Consider the following 13,644-nt stretch of genomic DNA (forward strand, 5'->3'; position numbering starts at 1 on the left):
CTGGAGACTACTCAAGAGTTGAAAGTCATCCACCTGCGCTGACCCTCCCTGCTCTAGTTCAGCTCCAAGGCCCTTATTAGAGAAGTAGGAGTTGCAGGTGGCTCTTACACGGCCTCTCTGCCTGCCAAGTGGACTTTCATGGTTTCCTCTGGCTTCTTCCAGGGGAGCGAATCAAAGCCACTAGGTAAGAAATAGCATTTCCTGGCTATTTGTCCCCATCTGCCCAGATTTGGGCCTGTAAACGACATTTTGAACATGCACCATGAACAAGGAGTATGATGTTGCCTGAACAGTAAATCTGTGAGAGTCACTCAGAATGAGTCGTCTTTCTTTTTTTTTTTTTTCTTTTCCCCCTTATGACTGTTGTGAAGCACGCAGGTTGTGGAGAATAAATAAATGATCGTCATGGTTGAGATGCAGTTAAACAAATTTCATTCTGTCTAAGCTGTGGCAGCAAGATAAATAAATTAGAGAGATGCAATAGAGGAGTCGGTTTCATGGTTTGCAGGAAGTTTGGGACGCATGATAAAGCCTTAAGAATGAGTCAAACAGTCAGATTTTTTGTGGCAGCAATTTAAAAAAAAAAAAATTGAATATAGCCGCTTCTCTTCTGCTCAATTATTTGTACATCAGGCTATTTAACACTTTCCTGCTCACAGTGGATATAGCAGAAGTTCCAGCAAGATCCTGACATTTGAAGGGAAATTGATCTGATGTCACTGAGTGGAGCCGTTAGCTGCGGATGTGGGTCCTGTCCATTCCAAGATGATATAAGTAATGAAGGTTGATAAGATTTGGAAAGAAACACAGGACTGGAAGGGAGCTCCTGGTTCCTCGAGTCCAGTCCCCTGCTATCACAGGAAACCATGCCATTGTCAGGAACCATGAGCTGTCATTCCCTCAGTGACCTGGGGCTAGCCAGATAATGAGTCCAGCTGGGCTGTGGCAGAATCGCCTGATTGGCCAGCTCACCCGACTGGCTGCAAGGAGCCAACAGGTCTGCCTTTAAGCTCAGCAGCAGCAGATCGCCAGCTGCTCAACACTTATGTCTGCAGCTGCAATGTCTCCTGTGCCTGCTTTGTTCCCAGACATATTCGTGTCCAGCTCCCTTGTCCGGCTTCTGACTCTGGCTCTGACCCTTAGCTCTGACTCCTGGTCCCTCGCTCTAGCTGTTAGGTCAGACTCCCCACGTACCAGTTCCTGCCAGTCATACAATCCTTTTAGTAAACTTATCAAGCTCCATCTTAAAGCCTGTTTATGTTTCTTGTCCCTGAAACTCTTCCTGGGAGGCTGTCCCAGAATCTCACTCCTCTGATGATTAGAAACCTTCTTCTGATTTCCAGCCTAAATTTCTTCCTGGCCTATTTATTCTTGAAAGTCAGCTACAAAGGACTGTGGTGAAGCTGGGCTCAAGTTTCAAAAAGTGTATCTGGATTTTAAACACTGCTGCATGCAGGGTGTCCCATCCCCCTACTATATCTGGTTGAAATTTTTTTTTGAGTGAAACATTTCCCTGCCCCCAAAATGGGCTTTGTCATAAAATGTATCTTTTTTGCTGGATGAAAAATTATGTTTTTCAATGGGAAACTTTGAAATGAAAGGGAACTTTTCCATTTTGAATTGCATTTTCAGTTTTCAAAAAGCAAATTGAAATGAAATGTTTTAGTTTGAAATTTCTCACAAAAAATCAAAAATAAGGATTTCTTTTTTTCATGAGGGTAAAAGGTTTTTCTGCTGGTCAGTAAACTCCTAGGATACGATTTATTATCGTAACATATACATGCATTATCTGTATTTTATTAGTTTGTGTGGGGGTGTCTGTTTCTCAGCTGTAAAATGTGGGTAATGGTAGTGATAATATCAGAATAAACAGGTTATTGATTTAGAGGTTCCCAGATACTTCAGTAATGCGGGGCATGTGAGTACCTAGATAGACAGAAGCAAAGCCTTCTGGGAACATTCTCAAGAACAGTCTGTAGTGGGGTTCTGAGAATTTTCTTTCATGCTGCATATTGTTTTCAATAGTGTGTCATCTGTTTGCTTAGCTACACTGTAAAGAAACACCTCCTTAATGATATGTTTCTGTGTTGATGCCAGTTACTTTCAAGTGTATATTAATACTATTGTACTGATACCTGTGATTTTTGAGTGTACATCAGATCATTGTATTGATACCGGATGTTCTTCAGTATATGTTAATATCATTTATTGGTAGCTGATGAACTCAAGTGTATTTTAATACCCCTGTATTGATCGATACTAGATGAATGGAACTTCTTCAGAGATCTATCATGGAACATATAACATAACCCTTTTGTTTAACATAAAGCCCAATGTAATTGCAGAATCCGTGAAAGGCTATCCTATAATAAATTACTTTTTCCTCTTTGTGGATCAGATTATCTAACAAAGTTCCTTTTCTTCTCCTCTTTGTCACTCTCTGAAATGTACCTAGTCAGAACATTTTCAGACTCATTCCTGAAAGCAATTACTTCATCCTGACATGTTCTGGAAATGTGTGTCTGATTTTTTTCACTCTAAATCAGATGTCGTTTGCTGGCCCACTTCACGGGTCCCTTCATTCACCGACACTTATGAGAGTAATGAATGAAAGAGTTCTTTGAGCTAGACATCGCATCTCAGGAGAAGGACTTGTTAAGGAGCTATTGATTCTCTTCCCCCCCCGCTTCACCTCATTTCCTGTATTTCAGTGGAAAGTATTGATAACCAGAATATAAGCGTCTCATGAGTTTCCTGGTTTTTAAATCCTTGCTTTGTTGCGACTTAAGGTAAAATTTTACTTTATGAAATTGAAGGACGAAATGAGACATTAAAATAAATCTCCAAGGTAAGAAAATACTCTGGGGAAGGAAACTCTCCAACTAGACAGTGTAAAGAAAAGTTTAATTAAAGTGATTGGCATGGTACTTGAAAAATATAACAGTACTTTTCACTTGCATCATGCCTGTCGCCAAGGGTACTTTTAAAAGTATTTATTAATATAAGTCTTGGGCTGCCTGACCATACCAATATCCACTGGCTAGAAGTTTGAAGCTAGACAAATTTAGGCTGGAAATAAGGCACATTTTTAACAGTGAGGGTAAACCACTGGAACAACCTACACAAGATTGTGGTGAATTCCCCATCACTGTCAATTTTGAAATCAAGATTGGAAGTTTATTGAACAGATCTGCTGAAGTTCAAACAGGAATTAATTCAGGGAAGTGCTGTGTCCTATGTTGCACAGGAGGGAGGTCAGACTAGATCATCACTGTGGTCCCTTCTGGCCTTATCTATGATGGGTGATGTTGCTTTTACCATGCTCCCCGTCAGTGGTGGATTAGCCACTGGGCCAACAGGGCCCCAGCCAATTGGGGGGCCCAGAAAAATGGGTGCCCCGCAGCTCAACCCAGCTGTCCTCACCTTACTGGTGCTCCTGCTGGGGAGTGGGGTCAGGGTGTGGGGGCTTGCCCTGCTCTGCCTGCCCGTCTGGCACTCCTGCAGGTGGAAGAGGTAGGGAGGGGTCCCTGCTTGCTCGGGCCCAGGGCCCCAGAACACCCTAATCCACCTCTGCTCCCAGTCCTTGCTGGACAAAAGAGAATGAGAAACTGGATCTGGGAATCAAATCTTTCTCTCTCATTGCAAGGCAGGGGTCTGCACGCAACACCACCAGGCCAAAATTTAAGCAGTGCTTTAAGAGTAGACATATATTTCAAGTAGCAAGTGTTAAGTGCTGATATAAAGAGCTGTGTGCCAAGCAGCCAGTTGAAATGCTCTGCAAGAAGTTTTACTGGTCCTACACACCCCAGAAACAGTGATGGATATTATCGAGCACCATCTACAGGCACCTTCTCAGTTAACTAACTAGTTACATATGTACAAACATCTCTGTTTCATCAAGAGCGCCTGTTACAGCACGTACCAATCCACTGATTTTCCTGCTCCCCCAACAACACAGTTATGGAGATTGTTTTGAAACTAAAAGTGCTTTACTCCCCCACTCACTTGGTGGCTCCCGTCCTACTCCCATTTCCAGATATAGATGTTCAGATTGGAACAAAAAAAAAAAAAATCTGATTTAGTATTTACAGTCTGACTGCCATAGGTTTGCCTCAGTTTAAAATGATTGCCTCACCATGGGAGCAGAGGAAAGCATTCATTAATGATAGCAGGATGACTTGATTTTGCAGCTGGCTTTAAGCATTCGTATTTAATGTAAAGCACTGGGAGACAGGCAGCTGAATGCCTTTTCTAATGGACAAGTAGAAGAGGAAGCCCCTCCTTTTTGTATTCAGACATTTGTGTATCACAGTGAGAGTCTGAATGCCTAGCTCTCTGCTCTTTGCCTCATTACTTGACCGTCAGCTTCTCTAATATGTATTCCAGAGATCTGGTTAAGGTTCGCAACTTTGTAATATTTAAAAAATGGACACTCCAGCAGAAGTACCGGAACCTCCCACACCCCACCTCTTCCTTCCCGGAGGCCCCGCTTCTGTCCTGTCTCTTCACCTAAGGCCCCTCCCCTGCCCCGCTTCCTCCTCTGAGGCCCCATCACTGCTCACTCCTCTTCCTCCTCCCCCCATCGCTCACTGCTCTTTGTCTCTTCCCCCCTGGGTTGTGAGAGACTTTCCTGCAGAGCCGGGGCTGGGAGCTTCAGCTGCCCAATGCAGGTATGAGGCAGCCCCAGCTGAGTAGGGACTGGCACGGGTGATGACCTGGTGCCTCCCCTCGCCATCTCTGCCTGCAGTAACTGGACTTTGGGTGTCCGGTCAGTGGAGCTGACGGGACATTGTCAGGTCCCCTTTCCAAACAGACTTTCTAGTCAAAAACTGGGCACCTGGTCATCCTAGATATGGTTGGTTTTCAAAGTCTTCTGCTTAGGTCTTTTTATTTTGGTTGATACAGGAAATAAATGTTTGATTGGAACTAATTGATCAAACCTGTGTTGAGGAAAAAAGATGCACAGATATCCACTGGGATACTGCAATAGGTCCTCTTAAACTATCGCATGGTCTGGAAAAATAGTTTCTTGTTGCTGCTCTGGTATCAAAAAGGCCGATTTGATCAGTGTGGGAAGTGTAATTATTAAAACATTGACTGAATTATGGGATGTTAAAAGCTTTTCAGCAGTGTTTTTTGTAGGAAGGGACTGAGTGAAATGAGACACAGATATTGATTTATCCATTATGTTCTTAAGACAAAAGCCTAGAAAAACCATACGACTAAATCTTCAGTTGATATAAATGGACTTCAATGAACCTACATCAATTTACACCAACTCAGAATCTAGCCCATACCATTCAATACATTGGTAGCAGAACTCTTCCCATTTTGAATAGGGTGACCAGATGTCCCTATTTTATAGGGACAGTCCCGATATTTGGGGCTTTGTCTTATGTAGGCGCCTATTATTCCCCCCTCCCCTCCCCGTCCCGATTTTTCACACTTGCTGTCTGGTCACACTAATTTTGAATGATGATCTAACTAGACTTGCTCAAAACTCTCTTGCACAGAAATCTTTTTCCCCCTATTTTTTTTTTAAATAATCAAATTTCAAAATGTTGATAAAACTTGAAAATTCATAAAATGTTGATCATGCTTCCTTGGAAACAGCCTAGGTTTCATTCTCTCCTCTCCCCCTCCCCCTTTTTCCACAAGTAACAACCTATATATGCGTAAAGATTAACTGTCTTGTGATAAAATTTCAGTAAAAAAGATATTGAAAAAGATACAGTGCCATAAGACAAACCTATGGTAGTCTCATGAGATACACAGATGTTGTGTCTGAGGTTGGAGTGTGAATTTTGTCTTGCTCCCAGCAAAATTTGCAAAGCTACATTGACTAAAAATGGCTTTTTTTTTTCACCATTTTACAAAACATTGAGGGAAATCGAATCTAACTATCCATGCCCTTTCAACATTATTTTGCAGCTCCAAATAGAAATGCTGTTACATTATTTCCCTGTTTTATAGTTTAAGATAATGAAGTCAAATATTCATTTGAAGTCACCATTGCGTGGAATAACTAACACCTCTCTGGTGTCCTGTTGCTGGATTGGGCTGGCAAATTATCATCAGAGACGTCGAAATTATCATCAGAGAGATAGCTATTTAAACTCAGTTTGATGAAGCTAAATATGAGGAGGGTTCCAAGCATTGCCCAACAGTGCTAGACATAAACACATTCACCGCATTGTTAATCCCACTAATTCAATACAAAGCATGCAAGCCTCCGTGAGATTTATGCAAAAGTACAGCCTGAAGTGTATGATTAATGTTGGCAATAGCAAGGGAAAGAGCTGTTGCAGTCTATTGGCTAAGGTTAATCTTGTCAAGGTTTTAGGGAAATATTTCTTTTTTGATGTGATGAGGTTATATATATAATATAGTTTTTTGACGATAAAGAGTGGGATGCCAAGAAGAAACTGGAATTAGTTGCTGACTTTTGGCTCTTCCTCTATTTTACGGCTTTAGTTTTGCAGTAAGTTCCTCCCAGTATTATTGTTACTAACAACAATTATAATATTTTATAACATCCTTCACCCCAAAGTGCTCTCCAGACTTAACTGATACTTAAAACTATCCATGGGGATCATTTCATCTATCCATGAAAGGTAGCCACGTGGGGGAGGGGGTGTGTGTGACCATAACTTTTGTTTGAAAGTATAGTGACAACACACAAAAGCTTAGGATAGGAACTAAAGTGCTGTATCAGTTTGAGGTTGTAGGAGGAATTTAGGTAGACTGCAGTTTGGACAAGACGCTAGAATGTAGAACTCTTTCCTAGAAGTTTTCTTTTCACCCTCCTTCCATTCTTATTTGAGTATCTTCTTCCTTGTTGGTCATTATCTTTGGTTGCAGTGGTGTTGTAGCCTTGTTGATCCCGGTGGGTGAGGTAGTATCTTTCTTTGAATCATAGAAGATCAGGGTTGGAAGAGACCTCACGAGGTCATCTAGTCCAGCCCCCTGCTCAAAGCAGGACCAACTCCAACTAAATCATCCCAGCCAGGGATTCAAAATTGAACATTTTGCAGTCAATTCAATAAAATGAAATATTCCAATCTGGGTCAAATTGACCAAAATAAAATATTTCATTTGGATTTTCCTGATGGAAAAATTGATTATTTTTTTTTTTGGCAATCTACCTAAGGCTACTTAGTGTTATCAGTATGTATGCCTTTATTTGCAATGCAACTAACGAGAGAGATTACACATGTAATGTAATGGAGCACATCCGATGCATGTATCCGTCCCGCTTGAGCAGATTATGCAATACAATGATGGGCTAGGGTGGAGTGCGCTGTATTACTCTATCCTCCTCCAGCTTGATTGCTTCATATCTGTGCTTGTGCACAGAAACTGTCAGTTCTCTGTAATGTGAGGAAGAGAACTCAATAAGACACTCTATTGCCGAAGCACAATCTGCACTCTCAATAAATAACGCGTGTAATTCTTAGCAAGGGGACCTGGAGTTCACTACTCAGTGCTGGGCAGATTCATTTTAATCCCTATTGTATGGTGAAATTGAACTTCTTTTTGGAGTCTATCATCATTTTGGGCAGAGGGTGATGGGGGTGGAATCCAGTTTTGTTTTGTTTCTTCATATATTGTAGGATAGATAATTTGGACAGGTCTCTTCCCTCCCCCGATAGCAAACAAGATGAGGTGTCAGGGATGTTACCGTTGGGTGTACTCTGTGAAGGACAGGCATATCACAGAGTAAAATATAGCAGTGATTGGTAAAACAGAGGACAAAACTGTAGCGGGGTAGGAGATGCATCTTTCTGGAGATGTGATTGGTTTCAGAAGGGTTACATTCAATTCTGTTTAACTGTGATGGGCAGACTTTCTTCCAATCTAGACAAGAACCTCAGCTCACCTGGCAGTATCTGTTGTTGTAGTTATTCGTTTGCATTACAATAGCATCTACAGACCCAACCAAGATCAGGAGCCCATTGTGCTAGGTGCTGTACTCACATATAGTAAGAGGCAGTCTCTGTCCTGAAGCGCTTACAGTGATAGACACAAAGAGGTGAAACAACTTGACCAAGGTTACAGAGGAACTCTGTGGCAGAGGTGGGAATGAAACCTAGCTCTCCTGCCTCCCGTACCTGGTCCATTGGAGCACACTGCCTCTCAATGTGTTTTGTTGCTGATTTAAAGCCCAATGACATCTATATGGAAAGGGTCCTGCTGACATTACTGGGTTGTGACTCAGCCTCAGTGTCTGTATTATGGCTTCCTATTTGGTCACAGCTGGGCTGATGATATTTTTGACACAAAATAACAGCCTGCCTGTCAAAGAAGAGCAGCAAGGGGACATAGGGGAGAGCTCTGTTGGGTATCAGGGAGGCTACACAATAGGTGAGCAAGAAGTGTCCTTCCATCTCCTGAGCCAAGCAATCCCCATTGCTCTTCTTCCCTGTGGACTTGCCTTGATTGGTGGCAAAGGGATGCTTCAAGGCATTGTGCGGAGGCGAGGCTCGCTGGCGATCTGACCCTGCCTCGATGAGCTCCATACTGTTGGAACTCTGTGTCCAGGCATAGGCCCATGGAAGGCTAAGCTTCTTCAGAATCGGGGCTGAATTTGAACAGAGAGGTGTTTATTTTACTTTTCTTACTGGCAAAAGAGTGGCAGTAATGTGGGTTGGGATTTTGTTGCTGTGGATTGGGTGTCTCCTGTTGTATAGTCTTAGACAAGTCTACTGAACACACACAACACTCCTATTGCAGAGCCTCAAACAAGCCTTCATTGAATGCACGAAGGGGCTAAAAACAGTCACACATTTCAGTGCATTTCCTTCCCCTTACAGTCCACCTCTTCTACAGGGAAATTTCCCTTATCTGAAAGTGTCCTCAATGTCCTTGTTGGAAAAGAGAGAGGTTTAGATGGTACCAATACCAATGAAACTCCTAAAACTGTTGTGTTGTTTTCTTTCCAGTGAGACTAAAGGGTTCATATTCATTCTCATGATAGATCATAGTGGCTGCAGAGAACTGTTCAGATCCATCATGTCAGAAGAAGGCATTGATGCAATTGTGACGGTTCCATACTGTAGCATCACATTCAATGGAAGGGTTGCTTAGATTCAGTACAGTCTTATCAGGATTGTATAGTGCTTTTCACATCATGGAACCTTTCAGTGTATTACGTGGTGTTTTGTGGATGGATACAGGTCAGTGGTGGACAACCTGTGGCCCGTGGGCCTCACACGCCAGACAGTTTGTTTATATTGGCACAGCCGCTGGCAGCTCCCAGTGGCCGTGGTTCAACGTTCCCTGTGGCCCGTGCTGTTCCCGCAGCTCCCATTGGCTGGTATCGGCTAACCGTGGCCACTGGGAGCTGTGGGTAACTGTGCCAATGTAAACAAACTATCTTGCAGCCCGCCAGCGGATTACCCTGACTGGCCGCAGGTTGCCCACCACTGATATAGGTAGATGTGACAGATTCCTAGTGCAGGGCTTGATTTTAGTGATTGACCTCTAAAACTCTAACACCACCATTCAGCTCCCAAAACTGAACAACCCCATTCAATTAAAGTCTAGCTCACTGAAACCTGAACATATCTGAGGTTCATTTATATCCCTAGGGCTGGTATAGGTAGTCCAGAATCAAAGCCTCTTTCAAGCTAGAAAATCTGACAAGATGACCAGCATTCTCATCCCTATGCTCCAGCATTGTCATATATGAACCGGAAGTTCACACTTTGCTTGAAATCCATGTTCAACAGAATGTTTCAGAAGTCCCCCGTGAGATATTCAGATGCAGGTCTGTTCTGTATGGTGGATGTCACTTCTTATAGCTCACGCATGAGCTTTCCCGCACTAATAGGGTACTAATATGGCTATTTAAAAGGAAGAATGCAATTGTTTTTTATGGGAGTGTCATTTTGACACTTAAGACTTTGATTTGATTCCTTTTTTCATTCATTTAGATCCCTTGGAGGAGCTACTTGGTATTTTGAATCAAGTTTCTTCTTGTTGGCTGTTCCCTGTCCCCATTTGCTTGGGTGTAAATGGCAGGTCACAGAGATGACATAGGCAAAATCTGCAAGGTAGACAGGTGCTTCTGCACCTGCACTTCCTTAAATCAAGGCTGTAATAATGTAAATTGCAAACATCTGTGTTGTGGGACCCTGCACATTCACAATCTCTTTTTCAGCTTGGTTCATCAATTGGTCTTTGGCAGGAAAAACAGAAGAAGCTACATCCTAAAATAGCTCCTCTGGAAGATAGTTAACCTCAAGTCTGCCTGGACTGTGCCAGCGCTTCTCCTTCTTCTGTTCACAGTTCAAACCCACCCCATTACCTGCCTAATAAAGTGAGAGAGCAGATAATCATCAGCGTCATTACAGGAGCCTGCTTCTGTAGATCTGTAAATAAGCTGCTGTTTGCTGCCCTGCATGTGTGTCAAGTGAGATGAAGACAAATTCCCGAGCCTGTCTTTTTAATGCATCCGCTTGGTTGAGCTGACGCTTCTTCAAACTGAACTTTCTTCTGTCTTTCCACACCCAGACATAGCTAAGACGTTCAGTTTGAGTGTTGCCGCAATTTTGCCAAAGACTAATTTAAGAGGCAGCATACCAGAGCTTCAGCGGATGTAAATCAGCATGGCTCTGTTGACTTTAATGGAGCTATTCCAATTTACCCCAGCACAACATCTGGCCCGGCATTATTTTAGTAATGTCTCTAGTCCAGCGGTGGCCAATTGGAGCCTGAGAAGGAGCCAGAATTTACCAATGTACATTGCCCAAAAGCAGGGCTGGCTCCAGGCACCAGCCCACCAAGCTTGTGCTTGGGGCGGCACCTGGAGGGGGGCGGCGCGGTGCTCCGGCTCCAGCCACCGGGGAGAGCGGGGCCACAGCCGGGGCTCGCCGCCCTCCCCCCGACGCTCTGGCCGCCGGGGAGAGCGGAGCCCCGACCAGGACTCGCTGCCCTCCCCCCGGGCCTCCGGCCGCCCTCCCCTGCCGCAAGACCTTTCTGGAGTGGAGAAACAAACAGACGGGCACCCCACTGCAGGCTAGCCAATAGCCTGGTGGTTAGGACACTCTGAATCTGCCTGGTTCAGAGGAGGGATTTGACCCTGGGTTTCCCACAGCCCTGAAGAATGACCTGATCACCTGGGTTTTTGTGAGTTCTGAGAAACATTCTTATTTGTGTTACTGTAGTGACCATAGGCGCTGGCTTCCTCCAGGCCCTGGAGGTGCTCATCCTTCTGCCCTGCCCACCTCCTTCCCCCAAACCTCCATCCCTGCCCCTTGTCTTCCTGCCCCCAGCTGTGCCCCAGGCCCTGCCCCCAGCTCTGCCCCCACCCCACCTCTTCCCATCCAGTTCCACCTCCTCCTCTGAGAATGCCACATCCCTGCTTCTTTCCTCTCCCTCCCAGTGCCTCCTGCACACCACAAAACAGCTGATCGTGACTGGCGGGAGGTGCTGGGAGGGAGGGCGAGGAGTTGATTGTCGGGGCCACCGGCGGGTGGGAGGTGGGGAAGGGAAGAGCTGGCTGCCGGTGGGTGCTAAGCACCCACTCATTTTTTGTCGGCACCTATGGTAGTGGCCAGGAGCCAGTATGCTAGGTGCTGTACAAACTCAGAACCAAAAGACGGTCCCTGCTCCTAAGTCTGATGAAATGGAATTTTTCAACCAAAAAAAAAATGTTTTGTCAAAACTGTAGCATATCGTTTTTTGTAAAGCTACTGTGCACCTTTAAATAGGTGCTGTCTTCCACCATAAGGGTAGCTGCATTTCAGCAGTGGCTAGTTTGGAGATGTTTCAGCTAGGTTCCCGAAGCTTGGATGCTTATCTCAGTCAAACCTGGTCTTTGAAATCCTGCAGTCTTTCCTCAGTCTGTAGATAGTTTTATGTTTTTGTTGCGTTTGTTTTTATATTTTCATTGCTCACAACCAACTGACCATTTAAAAGTCTCACCGGAACTTCCTTTCCTTGCAGGTCTTCACAGGGAACACTAATGCAGACAGTGTGGTACATCACAAACTTCTGCACTCCGTGAAAACCCGCTTCCTGCGCTTCGTCCCTCTGAAATGGAATCCCAGTGGAAGAATAGGCCTGAGAGTTGAGGTCTATGGTTGCTCATACAGTAAGTGCCTTTAATGCAAATGTCATCAAACAAGATTGTCAATGTTCCAGGAAGCCCCAGGGAATGTACCTGGCCGAGTACATCTTTTAATCCAGTATGAACATGCACCACCAAATATCTGATTGGAGTTGTAGCTTTCATGACAGATAAGCATTACTTGCTGGCTGAGCTCCCTTCCACTAATATCTTATAACATATCATCTTTCCCCCATACCCTGCAGTTACAGGGAATTAAACAGGTATAAAGGTTAAGGGTCTGAGACTAAAGTAAACTGGAAATATAATCAAGGGATTCATAGACATTTTAGAGAGTATGTTGGCATATGTATTGCATTTATATAAATGCACCTTTCCAATTTCTGTATGGCATATCATTTGACTGTATAAATCTGTTAGTTAGCTGTCTATGCTCTTTGCTTGAACAAATTCATCATCTTGACCTCTCCAAACCTTTGCACCCCAACATTTTTAGATGTAGAGCCATTTTCAAAATTTGACACCCAAACTTGCTTCTTTACAGTTCTACTGTGTCGGGCACTTACTGGGCCAGATCTCCAGCCAATGAAAATTGGCCCAGCTCCATTGTCTTCAATATAACTAGATAGACAGCAGCAGATGATCTGGCCTGCCGTGCACCATTCTGGCACTGAAAACATCCCAACAAACAGAGGGGAGTTCAAAAGAATAGCAACAAAAATAACCAGGGGGCTGGAGGGCTTGATCTGTAAGAACCATGATGTGTACCTTGGCTAAGAGATGACTCAACGTGTCCGCGCATGAATGGGGGAAGATGAGATTGGATCTGGAAGAGCCTGGTAATCTACAAGTATTTGAAATACTGAGGTTGGAGGAACTATTTAAGGTGCTACATTGGGGTCTAACTAGGCCTAGTGGGAGGAAGTTATGACAAGGAAAGTTTAGGATGACGATCAGGGCCGACTTCAGAAAATCTGGGTCTCTCTCCCCCCCCCCCCCCCCCCCCCCCCCCCCCCCCGCCTCCAGTAAAGCCCCTGGATCAGCACCTCTGATAGGAAGGCACAAGAACCAATGTGTGACTGTGAGGGGACACACCCTCGTTCTGGTAGAGAGGAGACTAACAAGCCTTTATGGGCTCAGGCAGCACTAACCAGACACATTTGTAAGGCTTTCCCTGGCTGGAGGGAGGCAGCTTAAAAAGGGAAAGCCTGACCTTTTATAAGCATGGTGACTAGGGGGAAGACGGCTCTATCTTGGAGACTGATGGCTACAGGGACAGATCGATGAGGAGAGAGAGACCGTTGCAGACCCTGCCGCCTCTGATACTATATGGCCAGGCGTAAAGAAACGGAGACCAAAAGGAGGGGCTGGAGGCAGATCTGAACCATGAGGGAGGACACTAGAACTGACAGATAAGCCAAAGGACTGACCAAAAGACTGCCTAAGAGACTGTCCACCTTTTTCTTTGACTTTGATTGTCAGTCTCCCAGAGGTGGGGGAGAGGGAAAAGACCCCTTTTGTTGGTTTGTTTTCTGTTTGGAGATTCCCTTGTGGACCATAAACACTGGAAG

General features: G+C 44.4%; 1 protein-coding gene across 3 annotated transcripts in view; it reads left to right on the forward strand.

The window, feature by feature from the left end:
* CNTNAP5 (contactin associated protein family member 5) overlaps positions 1-13,644 on the forward strand; it is a 409,890-nt gene that overhangs the window by 174,804 nt on the left and 221,442 nt on the right. For all 3 annotated transcript variants that reach the window (XM_054043237.1, XM_054043235.1, XM_054043236.1), the window contains one exon: positions 11,950-12,097. In XM_054043237.1, coding sequence (XP_053899212.1) covers positions 11,950-12,097 — 148 coding nt within the window. The remainder of the gene's footprint in view (positions 1-11,949; positions 12,098-13,644) is intronic.

The sequence above is a fragment of the Malaclemys terrapin genome, chromosome 11, assembly GCF_027887155.1.
Source record: "Malaclemys terrapin pileata isolate rMalTer1 chromosome 11, rMalTer1.hap1, whole genome shotgun sequence".
Classification (NCBI taxonomy): domain Eukaryota; kingdom Metazoa; phylum Chordata; order Testudines; family Emydidae; genus Malaclemys; species Malaclemys terrapin.